General features: G+C 57.4%; 1 protein-coding gene across 1 annotated transcript in view; it reads right to left on the bottom strand.

The window, feature by feature from the left end:
* SIM2 (SIM bHLH transcription factor 2) overlaps positions 1–12240 on the bottom strand; it is a 58994-nt gene extending 46754 nt beyond the window's left edge. The window contains exons 1-2 of the mRNA XM_037376498.1: positions 12066–12240; positions 2878–2960 (exon numbers count right to left, since the gene is read on the bottom strand). Of these exons, the coding sequence (XP_037232395.1) occupies positions 2878–2960; positions 12066–12240 (258 nt within the window). The remainder of the gene's footprint in view (positions 1–2877; positions 2961–12065) is intronic.
* Between the last annotated feature and the right edge of the window lie 480 nt (positions 12241–12720).

Below are 12720 nucleotides of genomic sequence, written 5' to 3'. Positions count from 1 at the left end.
GGGTAAAAAGCAAGCACTCTGTTTAAACCATTTACAGTGAAAAATTTTTGAAGTCTTTGGAAGGAAGATCGCTATCCAACATCAGCAAACAGAAGCAGAATTTAAGGAACAGAAACTTTTATCCGATGCTGTTCCTACAAACTCTGTGACACACACACACACATTGTGAAATCCAATTCATTCCCCCTACAGATGCTAGCTTTACTGCTTCACTTCAAGCTAACATTCTCCTGTTGATTCTGGTTATTTTAGTACTTAGTACAAATCCTGAGCTATGTGGTACTTAGGGGAAAGTCTAGTACTATACAAGCCATTTTTTATGGTATAATTGGCAGACACAGTTTACCACTATTTGCAATATATTTAATGATACCATAAGCAATGTTTTAACTTTCTTTGACTATATTTTTAATAACGTCTTTCTGAACAGAGGACTATCTGCCATAACTATGTGAACATAGATAAAGAAAGTAAAAGAAATCAGCATTCACAACTTTATCACACTTGAGGATAGATATTTATGCTTATTAAGCTATATCCCTAGTCTGTGAATCTCAAGTAGTGGTAATAAAAAATGCAAACTCGAGATCCAATCCTACAAATTCTTATTGATGGGATATTGACTGGAAAGTAAATATTACCTGTGTGAGTAAAAACTGAAGTTTAACTTAGTCATACATCATTCATACAAGACAAAATATTATGCTGCAAACGGTACAGGTTAGCCAAATCTGGCCATGATTTGGATGCACAACTACCAGTTTGGGGGTACCTTGATCTTTCAGTGCTCAATTTGAGGTGTTTTTTCAAAAATATCTGATGTCCTTTGTCAAAAAGTATCCATTGTCTCTAAACAGTTTAGGAAGCTTTGATCAACACATAAGTACGAACATCATTGGAAAATGTATTTGGAAAAGAAAAATAATTTTTACAGTACACACATAAAGAAATGTCTATTTTAATTCATCTTTTAAGTTACTGAATCAGGAGAAAAGCAATAAAGACCTGTATGCTTCATGGTCTCAGAGTGCTGCCCCAATAAGAAAATATTCCAAATTATTCTCTGGCCTACTAACGATTCTGCAGCATGTAATTGAAACCAGATTATTCTTTGCCTTTAGTTTTTTAACTTTTTTGAAACATAAATTAAATTTTGTAGAAGTATTATAATGGGAAATAAATTATTGCATCCCTTAGCCATAACTTTGCTTTTAAATACTGTCATTTTGCAATTGCTCTACACAGTATTATAACAAAAACCGTGCTGATGCTTCCATTACTGCATTGTACAGTGCAGTAGCTCTCTTTCTTGTACAGAAAAGCACGCTGAAACTGAAACACCACACGTAAGGTTTCAGTCTAAGAACCCTTGAAAGAAGTTTACAGTAAATGTGGTTTTACTAAAATGTTAAGCATTCATAATTCAGAAATAACTGAACTGTAAAAGGAGTATTACAGGTGATTAGCATATGTTACTTAAGTTCATTTAATGCCAGACAAAAGTGTGAAATAGCTCACAGGGAGGAGAAGCAAGTGCAACAACAGTGATTTTTATGACGCAGCTATGAATGTGTTTTCTAGGTAGACTAGTGATTCCGAAACAGCTGATACATCAGCTGCTTGGAACAAAACGTTCAAGGCTAGAAATACCTCCTCGTGAGATAATACTGAACTTTTATCAATCTCCATTTACTGTACGCGGTCGGTACCGAACCAAATCGCTCTCTGTGGAAGTCCCTTCGCCTCAGGAGGGCGGACGGCGTTTTGCAGGGCTGCAGGTCGGACGGCCTGGCGCAGCCTCCGCGGCCAGCCCGCCCCGCCGACCCCGGCGTACGCCGCCGCTCGGGCCCGGGGGGGGGGCAGCCGCCTCAGGGGGCTGCACACGGCGCAGAGGCCGCGGCGCGAGGCGGGAGGGCGGGCGCGGGAGCCAACGGTCGGGGCGCGAGGCCACCGCCGGGGCTCGCCCCGAACGCCACCGGGGCTGGCGGGGACAAAGGTGGGCCAGGCCTCCCGGCGGCTGGGCGGGGGGAGCGGCCACAGACCCCGAACAGGGTTTCTGTTGAGGTTTTCATCCCCAGCCGAGTGAAAACAGCCCCGGCTCTGTGACCAGGAATTAACCTCCCACAATAAAAACGGCCGTTAAATGATTACGGTTTACTAGGTCTTTAAAATCGGGGGAGAAAACCCCTTGCTGTATTAAGTTCACATATAAAAAAAAAAAAAATGGAGCTAAGCGTAACTACTCTTTTTTTTCTTTTCTTACGGCTGGCACACACGCCCCAGCTACGACTTCCTAAACTCTCCTACGCGGGGGGAACCCGGAGGAATTCCAGAGCGGATCTACGGGATTGCGAACAACGGTGTTTCCAGGTGCTAACGTCCGCGGGAGATCTGACCCAGATGTTCGCCCCCCGCCTCGGGAGCTCTGCGCTCCCTCACGGGTTCCTCCTCCCGAGTCACCGGCGGAGAACGACGGTCGCCAGTGCCCGGCACCCCCCAGCCCAAAGGCGCTCCCCGTTGCCGCTGGCCGGGGCTGCCTGCGGGACACCCCAGCAGCCCCGGGCCGCCTGGTTATCGCTCTTACTGCTGGGAGACACTTTGCGTGCGCAGGGAGCCGATCAGGGCCATGGCGAGCTGTTACTTCTGCTAGTATCAAAGGCCAAAGAAAAACAAACAACTCAAAAAGCTACTGAGGTGGTTGGTGTTTTTTCTCCCCTCCCAGCCGGTGCAGGCTCGGGATAAGAGGGACGCTTCGCCCAGGCTCCTCTCGCCGTGCGGGGGAGCGGAGGAAGAGGAGGAAGAGGCTGGCGGCTGATCACACCGCAAAACCAGGCTGCCGATGCGCAGCGCGTACGGCAGGAGGAAGGCGTCCACTACCTGAAGCAAATGGGATCCCAGCTCCATGGCCACGTTATCCAGGGGCCCTATCCTGCTCGGCTGTCCCCAGGCGTCGCCCAGACCTGCAAGGCAACCAAGGAGCTGGTTAGAGCGGGAAGCGGAGCCGGGCCCGCCATGCCTCCCCGACGGGACGCACACTGTCCCCAACCCGCCCGCTCTCCCCCTTCTCCCGCGGGGAGCGGGCCAGACCGCGGAGTGGGTGCTCACCACGTGGGAAAGGCCGAGTCCCTTCTACGCACACTCTTGGGAAGAAAACTGCTCTTTTTCTGGAAGTCCCTGCCAGGGCACCCGCGGACGTACCCTCTCCCTCCCCGGAGAGCCGTCCGCCCTCCAGTGCACCCTCAGGGACGCGCCTGCCCCCACCGCTTCCCCCCGCCCGCCGTGCCGGTACCGTCCTGCCAGCAGCACCGCGCCCGTCCCCACTTCCCCCGCGGACAGGATGAGGGAACACCGGTCACACACTGAGGACCCGAGGGACGAGCCGCAGCGGAGGCAGGCGCGGAGCAGCCAGCCTGACCGCAGCCTTGCCAGGCACAGCCCGGCGGGGTTCCCACACGGAAGGCACAGGGAGCTATGAGACATCCCCTGTCTTCAGTTAGTGCCGGGCCACCGGCGCGGCCCCCCCGCCGCCCGCCACTTCTGCCGCTGGCCAGCGGGCTGGGCGGGAGCGCAGCTTGCGCAGGGGTGCCGGTGCCGGCGACCCCCACGCTGGCCAAGGCGGGTCCCGGCTGGGGAGGGGGCTGAGGCTGTTAAAAAGGGCCGGAGCTCAGTAGGGGAGAAATTGCCCCGACGGCCTCGTCACCTGCTCACAGGCGGGACCGAGCAATTTGCCGGCGCAATTGCACAGCTTCGCCGCCCCGCACCGCCCCTGCCTGCGGCCATCCCGGCCCCGGCCGAGCCCCGGCCCCGCCGCTCCGCCATAGCGCTCTCCGGCGGGGTGGGGGCAGCCCGTGTGCCCTGCTCTGCCTTGGTGACAGCGAAAGGTTATCGATGGAGCTGTGTTGGGGGGGCTTGGGGGGGGGCGCTGGCCTGGGGTTCATTTGTTTGTTTTTAGTTTCCTCCACGCAAAGAAGGGTTGCACGAGCTCCCCGGTGGAGCTGGTACCACTACCCGCGCCAGCCGAAGAGCTGGAGATTCATGTCGGCACCTGACGGCAGGCTCTGCAGCGTGCCATTACCCTCAGGAGCGCACAGATGGCGGGGGAAGGAAGGGACGGGACCGCATCCGTTTAGTGTCTTCTTTTTGGAGAGAAAGGACAGCCCTCGGGGCTACGGCACCGCTTCTGAGAGGACCTGGAGCCCGACGGGTGTCCTGCCCGTGCTGGCCTGCAGGATACAGGCGCTGCGGGAGGGCCGGTGCCGGGTGAAAGGCGGGGATGTTCGGGGCTGCCAGGCCGGCTGGGCTGGCGGCGGGGCTGGCGTCGACGGCTCCACAAGCACCCTGGCTCACTGCGGCCGGGGGTCCCTCCTGTAGCGTTTCGCGTGGACACACATGCGTGCGATGGATGCACAGCCCTGCACCCTTCAGCCCGGGCAGCCTTCAGTGTCGCTGCAAACCGATGTGCAGCCATAAAACCCAGAGCCGCGTTTTCCTCCGGTGCCCTCTCACCGACCAGGTGCTTTCAAAGAAACCTCCCGCCGCAAGCTTGCGGGGGCAAAGGCCACTGCAGCGGGCGCCCCGCTCGGCTCCGTTACGGGAGGGAGAAGCGGCTGGCACCCAGGCGGAAAGCCCTGCCCTGAGCTGCAGCTCTGGACCGTGTTTCTAAACGCTCTGGCCGAAGCCCTCCCGGATCCGCGTATCCGTTGGCCGTGTGTCGGCAGGTAGCCCTGGTCTAGAAAAGATGGGAACCTTTCCCCCCGTTCTTGGGGCCTCCCTTGAGGTGGACAGGATCTCCCGCTGGAGAAGCGGGGGTCGGCAGAGAAGGACGCGTGGAGAAGCGCGGCTGCCCGCGGTGCCTCCCCGCGCGTTTCGCCTCCCGGTGTCAGCGGAGCCTGGCCCCGCGCCCCGCTCCAGCCGGTCAAGCACAAAGGAGCCTCTGGCTCCCAGCTCCAGGCAGGGCACCCCGGGGACCTGGGCCGTCCCTGACACCTCCCTCCCAGCGTCGCAAGACACTAACAGCACCCGAGGTCAGTCCAAGAAGGCGTTTGCCTCCCCAGCCCGTGACAGCCGCTCCGCTCCGGCTGCCCCAGCGGGTCTCTCCAAACCGCGCCGCAGAAGGGCACGGTGTGCGGCTGAGCTTTCTCGTGAGGAGGGGAAGGACACCTTCCCTTGGCCGAGAGGCAGGTTTGACCACGCTTTGGGAAACTTTCTTTGAAGAACAAACGAAAAGTCGCACTTTTCTACGTCGTTTCCCAACTGGCAGTCTGGAAAAGGCTCCTAAACTTCCAAGGACCTCGCAAAGACATCCTGCAGCCCCTTTTCCGAGACGGTGACAAATGGAAACGGCAGTCCTGGTGCTGCGGGGCTTGCCTTTATTTCGATTTACTTATTGCAAATCTTGAAACATGGGATTGGAACCCTACAAAGGGGGTTGTTACGCATAGTGGTTTAAAAACCGTCCTGAAACGAGCCTTAACTTTCCAAAGGACGAAGCAGATTTACTTCTTGAGCCGCTCACGAAGAAGCTTTTCAAGAACGAACGGTATCTCTGCCACACCCGTGCATGGCAATCTGCTCCGTCCTGTCCATCACGACTGGGCCAGGTACCGTTTCACGGCACCCCTAAAATCTCCACTATTTTTGAGGTTCTTTCCTAACCCGGACTAAAAAAAGTCACTGCCGCAGATTTGTTCCCTTTGAAATTCTAAATTGGAGTTGCAATTGCGAACTCGCATCAAACGTAAAGCGTCTGGTGGATCAGCCTGGCATTCGTCTAAGCCTACTCTAAAGCCGATGATTTTATCATTTAATCCACCAGCAGATCCCTTTAAAGGTGGAAACGAAACGAATAAAACCTTAAGTTCAGATAAAGGACTAACGCCCGTTAACCTGTCTTCCGAGAGATCAGCAAACGCGCAGCGTACGTCCTGTAAACATATGGATGCAATAGACTCAGACGAGCTGCTCCTGCCCAGCCAGTAAATAACGCACATTTTCACTCACTGGACTGGAGCGAGGCCAAAAGAGCTGCCGATACAAAGCCAGCGTTTCCTGCATCGCTTAAACGCGGTGGGAGTTTGCTGGGGTGGCCTCGGCCGGAAAGGGGTCACCGACGGGGAAGGCTGTCGGGTCTCCGACACGGCTGTGCAGCCGGTGCGGGACCGGACAGGTCATTTCGAAGGAAACGTTATTAAATGCCCCCTTGCAGCACGAATTACCTGCGACGCTGGCCCAGAAAGCGATTTCGCGGCGAGCAAGCGAGTAGCTGGAGCATCCTTACTACAAACGCTTGGGACGCCCGTGGGGGTGGGCCTGTCTCCCGAGCGCAGCCCCTTTGCCGTGCCAGAAGGTAGGGGTTCGCCTGCAGCCAGCGGCTTGGGGCGACTCCGGCCGCTGCCGGTAGCGCACAGCCCGGGGAGCCGAGGCCGGGCTCAGCGGCAAAGCCCGCCCCGGCGGGCAGGAGCTGGCACGGCGAAGCGCTGCCTGCGGGGAGGGTGACTTGCCGGTCCCAGGAGCAACATCTTCTTTCCTGGCACCCTGCCGTCGGCAAACATGGATGAGATGAACCCTTCTCCTTGTCTGCGCTCCGTTTACTGGTGTCTGTAACGACCCCTGGTCCGGACGAGGACCGTGCCAGGAGGGCAGGACGGGCACAGCGGGATGCCTGGCAGGCGACGCGAACGGGCAAATAACCGGCCCTAATCGCAGTTGTGCCCGCCCGCCGCTCCGGGCAGGGGGCGGCAGGTTCAGCTCCGACAACGGCGTCCCAGGGGCAGAGAGGGGGTTTTGCACAGGCACCCCAAGGTACGTGCTACTTTTGCCATTGAAAGACGCGGAGTTCTCACACAATGCGTCCCCGTCCCTTCGGCAAACCCGGGCACGATTTCCTCCCCACCGTCTTTTGACATCTCTGAGTGTTTTTCAACGTACCTCAACATTCACTCTGTACCATTTCCCAGTTTCCAGGGAGGGGGATGACTTAAACTGTAATAAGATCTAGAAATCTTGAAAACAACTCCCACCTTTGCTCTCCGAATGTATAAATTCGTACATACACACGTTTGAAAGCCCGGTAGCTTTTCTGCTTGGGATTCTGCTAAAAGAATTACTTAGCGATGTATTATGTGAAGTATCGGATTGCCCTGTAACTTGGAGCATTTCCTTTGTGTCTACTGTACTGTTCCCCAGCTCCCCCGGGGCGCCTGGTGCCCCCCGGTTATTCAATCGCCATCCTAACCTGGGTCAACTACAAGCGCCGGGATTTTCAGCGCCGCCTCTCCTGGGGGATGTTTTTCCCTAGTGCGGTTGTGCCTCCCTCGGCCGGGAGAGCAACGGGGAACTTACCGGGGGGGCGGCGGGCTGCCAACCGGGGCCGGGGCGGAGGCCCTTGCTCTCCGTCTAGCTTTGTCTCCCTCGTTTAGGCGAGGCCCAGGGTTGGATGGGGAGGGGGTGGCCTGTCAGCCCGTGAGGTGAGGCAGACAGCGGGGGTCTGGGCGAGGGGAAAAGCTGACATCTCGCCCTAAGCCCCGTCTGGAGCGGGGGGCTAAGTATCTCAGCCCCGACGGCACGGAGGATAGCATCGCTTGACAGGCGGGGCCGAGGGGCCGGGCTCGGTCTGGAGCCGACGGGGAGCCCCCGGCCTTGGCGGGGGTAACATCTAGTCGGCGGGGGAGGCTCCGAAGCCGGCGTCGCTTTGGGAAAGAGCAGGGCTGCGTTAGCTTGATTCTGGCAGGATCGGCAGGGATGTGCAGGGCCGCCCGCCTCCTCTCTGCGGGCTTTAGCGTCACCGGCTGGAAAGGCAACCGAGGGCTGGGCGATGGGAGCGACGGACGTAAGGATCAAGACTTTAGTTGGGGGAGGGAGGGGGGAGAAAAAAAAAGAAAAGAAAAGGGAAAAGGCCAAGTCCCAGAGAAAAAAAACCAAAACAACCACCAACAAAAACGCCCTCCAGGACACCCGGACAAATTCAAACCCGGCTCTTCTCGGCGAGCCAGGAACACCAGGTCACGTTATCAGGCCCGAAAGCCGGCTCAAGGCAAACGGCGAGGTCCCGGGCAGAGCCACAGCCACCGGGGCAGTGACCCCCTTCCTCCCGCGCCCCCTGCCTCCCTCCCTCCCCGCCGGCGGGAGAGGCCGGAGCGACCCCGCCGCCGCTGCCGCCCGTCCCCGCACCGCCCGGCTGCCGGCTCCCGCCGCCTGGGAGCGGCTGCGCAGCTCCAGGGAAGCCCTAACGGCACTTTTGTTTTAGTAAAGACCGTTAATGCCACACTATTAGCGGTTACTACAATAGAGGCACGGTTTTGAAGAGGGATTACTCACGCCGTCAGCTCGGGCTTTATTTATTTAATGAGCCTCTTCCCCGTGCGTATGAAAATTAGATGGAATAGCTGCAATTCGCCTTAATTTTCTTAAAATATACATTCACGGCCAGGTTTAAATAGGGACCGAAAAGTCTGTGTACTCCTAGGAATTTCTATTGTCTGCGCCTCGGAATAAGGGAGAAGTCTAAAATCTACCGCTCAATCGTTTTATTCAGATCATTTTGTATAGCGCACATTATCTTTTGTGTCACTGATTATTTAGCTCGTTCCCACCAAGTTTAAACATGCATAAATGTGCAGTTTTATAGTCAGTTTTGGAAACTGCGTCCGGGATGGGGGCGGAAGAGTGTCACAATCTAACCAGTCTGCCACAGCCGGGGGCAGAGAATCGCGGATTTAAAATGTGATTTATTCTCTCGTCTCTTTCTTCCATTAGCTCATTTTCAGAAAAAAAAAAATTAAAATTACAAATACTGACAGTCAAGACAAAAGAAGCCCCGTGGTGTATTTTTGTTCTACAGTAATAAATGCCTTGGCAAAAAATCAAAACACAAGAGAAGACAATGTTACAGAGCAGGAGCGTGGGGGAGGCTGTAGGTTGCTGTCTCCTGGACCTTAATTCATTAATCTGAAGGCCAGAGTGAAACCGCACGGCATAATCTGTGATATCGGAGCACGAAATTGTGCCTTCCAGGGCTTCCACTTTGAGGGCAGGAAGGAGCTGGAATATAAATCTCCTTTCACTCTCACTTCTTGGAGCCTGACTGGGCGCCTCCGAGGGGGGATATGTGAATTCAGTCCAAAACGTGCATCTTCGGGAAAACCCTGGCCGGGGTGAGCAGGGGGAGACCCGTCTGAATCCCCTTACAAGCCCTGTCGAACCCTGGGACCAGACACCTCGGCGAGGGTCCCACGCTTTGCCTAAACTGTGTGTCAGTTCGTTCTGGTTATAAAGCAGTGGTGTGGAGGGGGGTAGAGGGGAAGCCATCCACTGGAGTTTTTAAAAACACAGCTCGCTCTCTCTCTCTCTTTTCCCTTCCAGTCTAGACAGAGCTGGAAGCCAGTTTTATAGCTTGACAACAATTCTGATCACGCTGGCTGCAGCTACCCCGGGCCTAGCAAGCACGCTGGAGGCGTCTCACGCCTGCCCCCCCGCCCCCCGCCACCGCGGGCTGCGACAAGTAAACTCCCTTCAGCCTTACGGGGGTGATGCCACGGTGCCGGCCGGGGCGGCCCGGGGCGCTGGACCCGCGGCGGCGGCCGCTTCGGGGGCGAGTCCCGGAGGAGCGCCGTCGGCGCAGCTCCCACTGCCCCGGGAGCAGAGGCCGGCGGGTGGCAAGGGGACTCGTTACGTGCCCATCTTTATTTCAAGCCCCAGGACCTGGGACGTGGGTGTCCTCGCCCCTCCGCACGCCCACTCCCCGCCCCCCCCCCCCCGCCCCCCCAATTCGAGTCCAGCATGCTCTAAGGGGCAGTTTCCCCAGGTCTTGCTGCCCCAGAATTCAAGATACCGTCCTGGGCAGCACTCTCGGGCTGCTAAGTTTCCCCTCCTCCCCTCCCAGTACAGCCAGCTGGAAATCACCAGTCGGGTATGGGAAGGGAAAGGACTCTCCCTCCTCTCCTTCCGCAGACAAATCTCGAGGGAAAGGGAAGTTAGGGTACTGAAGGACTGTGCCGTTGGGCAGCCCCCCCGCCCGGCACCAAACGCAGCCGGCGGGGGAGCGGGCACTGCCCGCAGCCGCGTCTCTTCGGCTCCCCCCGGTACCCTCCACCCTCCCAGACACCGAGCGCACTGCTCGGAGACCGGACGCGGTTATTTCCCCGGCCTGTCATCTCTGGATGCAAAGCTTTGGTTTTAAATATATTTCCATCCGTACTTAAGACGATGAAAGATCAGGAATTCGCTGTATGCATTTAAACGTTGTTCTTAATAAGCAGAGTGTGCGGAAGCGCACGCCCGGCCTGTTTAAGGAAGACAGACACGTAAAGCACACCCGAGCTGTGGGTATAAACCTGCTCTCGGGGTCGTCTTGTGGCTCTTGAGCACCGGCAGGGCTGGAAAATCAGGGACACATTCAGCAGCATCTCGAAACTTGCCACTTTTCTTCCCTCCCAAATCAAAGCCATTCGGGGACATGCTCCCCAACCAGGGCCGGCGAGCGGCCCCCCGAAATTACGACGCTCTATTTCTCATCGGGAAATTGCCCGATGGGAGATAACGGCTGGAAATTCCAGCGGAGCAAGCTCCTCGCTTCCCCTTGCCCCGCTAACTCGGTGTGCTTCGGGAGGGCACGCTAAAGGAGCCCTGGCGTTCTTGTAGCACGGCTCGTGCTTGCTCTCGAAATTACTGAATTAGATAGCCATACGGTAAGCTTTTCTCGGTTTGGGAGTGGGTTTTTTTCCACACCCCCACCTTATTTTTTTTTTTCAGCCTTTTAATAATACTGCTTAGAAACCGCGACGGAGAGCAGACCTTCCACTCCGGAATTTGCTAATTCCTTCACCCCCGCTCTCCGTCCGGAGAGGCACAAACAAATGACAAAGGGGGGAGCTGGGCTTTTTTTAGCCACCCGCAGACACTAACCAGTGTTTCATTTCACGGCTTCCATCAGCTCAGCGGCGGCACGGAAAGAACGGGCGGCCGACGGCTCCCGGTGGGTGCCGGCCGGCCGCTTCCCCTTCGCCCAAGGCGGCCCCAGCTCTGCCTCCGCCCGGCGCTCGGGGTGAGGTGCCAGGCAGCCCGGAGGGTGCTCTTTACCAAAGCCCGGCGCAAGGAGAGAGCCGTGTCCGCCCTCGTTGCTGTCTGTCGCCGAGAAGAGTTACGAGGGCCACCGCCGGCCCGCAGGGCCCCGGCTCCGCAGGGCCCCGGCCGGGGAGCAGCTGGGTCCCGGCCCCGCTCGGGGGCACGGGGGGCTCGGACTGGCCCTCCCCGCTCTCCTCGACCCCAGGAGAAGGGGGAGGGCCTCGCTGAGAATCCGACGCACCTTATTTCCCAGCCTGCTTCTCTACCTCCAGAAAACTAACCAAAACAAAACAGTAACACCCACGCTGTTTTTCTTTCCCCGAGGCCGTGCCCGGGCACAGGCAGGAGCGCCGCGCCGAGGGGCCTCCCCCAGGGGCCGGGGCGGCTGCCTCCCGGGGCCGCGGGCGCCGGGCACGGCACAGACGAGCGGAGCCCGCTCTTTTCGGGACGGTGCCCCCCGAGCAGACGGAGCCGAACGGGCAGCAAAGGAGGAGCGGGAAGAGGGTGTGTGTGTTAACCAGAGGGCTTTGCCGCCCCCGCCGCCGGCCGGGCTGCCCGCCCCCGCTCCGCCGCCAGCCCGGCGCAGCCACCGGCCGGGGTCCCCCCGCAGTCCGCACCCCGGAGGCGATTCCCGGGGGGTCTCGGTTTCCTACGTGCGACTGAGGCGAGCTGCTCTCGGGTTTAGGTCTCGCAGCACCAGAGCTGCTACTTGCAGCCCGCCCTGCGCGCGCCACCCCGGCGGCAAGCCTGGGCTTTCCGCTGCCTCCCCTTCCCGGGAAGCGGGCTCCTTCCCACCGCCGGCCGCTTTTCCCTCTCTCGCCTCTCGTTTGCCACCCGGTGCGGGGACCCCTGCAAGCACCCCTCCCCCCTTCTTCCCAGGACGTAGAGGCGTTGTGGGCTCGTCTCGGGGTCGCCCCCCCCGTCCCCCTTTTCGGGCCGCAGTGCTGCCCCGTCCCTCCCGTGCGGGCCGGGCGGGAGGCGGATGCCCCCCCCGGGGTGGTTACCTTCGGGGAAGACGGCTCGCATTTTCAGGTAGCTGGTGGTGAGGCGAATGATGGACGCCTTGTCCAGCTGGGAGGTGATGGCCGAGGGCAGGGGCAGGAGTTTGGCCAGTTCGTAGAATTCTCCATTTTCTTTTTCCCGTCTAGTCTTTGCCGCGTTCTTGGATTTTTCCTTCATCGCGACTACTGCAAGGCGAAGATGACACTGGCATATTAGACCCGATTCTTCCGAATTGCAGGGGGCATGGATTTCGGCTTCAGAGTTAGTATTTTCGTTTAAGGAAGGGAGGGAGGGAAATCACCCAAATCAAACCAAACCAAACCAAATCAAATAACAATAATAATAAAAAGTAAAAAGGAGAGAAAAAAGGGGGAAAGGGGAGGGAAAAAACGGCCAAGCCAACCAAACAAAAACAACACCAACAGAAATGGTGCGAGGAGGGGGGAGGCGATGTCTGAGCCACAACCACGACAGGCAAGCCGCTCGGGAGGAGGCAGTTCTGCTCTGACCCTGCAATATCTAGGGCTGCGAAACCGAGACTGAAAGACCTACACGAACCACGGTTCTCTGCCTGCAGCTGGAATCGGAACTTCTCCTCAGCGGGGAGCAAACCACTAGGTTCCCTTCACTGAAGGATTTCTTCTACTCAATCCTTGC

The sequence above is a fragment of the Falco rusticolus genome, chromosome 2 (assembly GCF_015220075.1).
Source record: "Falco rusticolus isolate bFalRus1 chromosome 2, bFalRus1.pri, whole genome shotgun sequence".
Taxonomy (NCBI): domain Eukaryota; kingdom Metazoa; phylum Chordata; class Aves; order Falconiformes; family Falconidae; genus Falco; species Falco rusticolus.
Note: the sequence above shows the minus strand (reverse complement) of the source record. Positions and strands in the feature narration are given on the sequence as shown.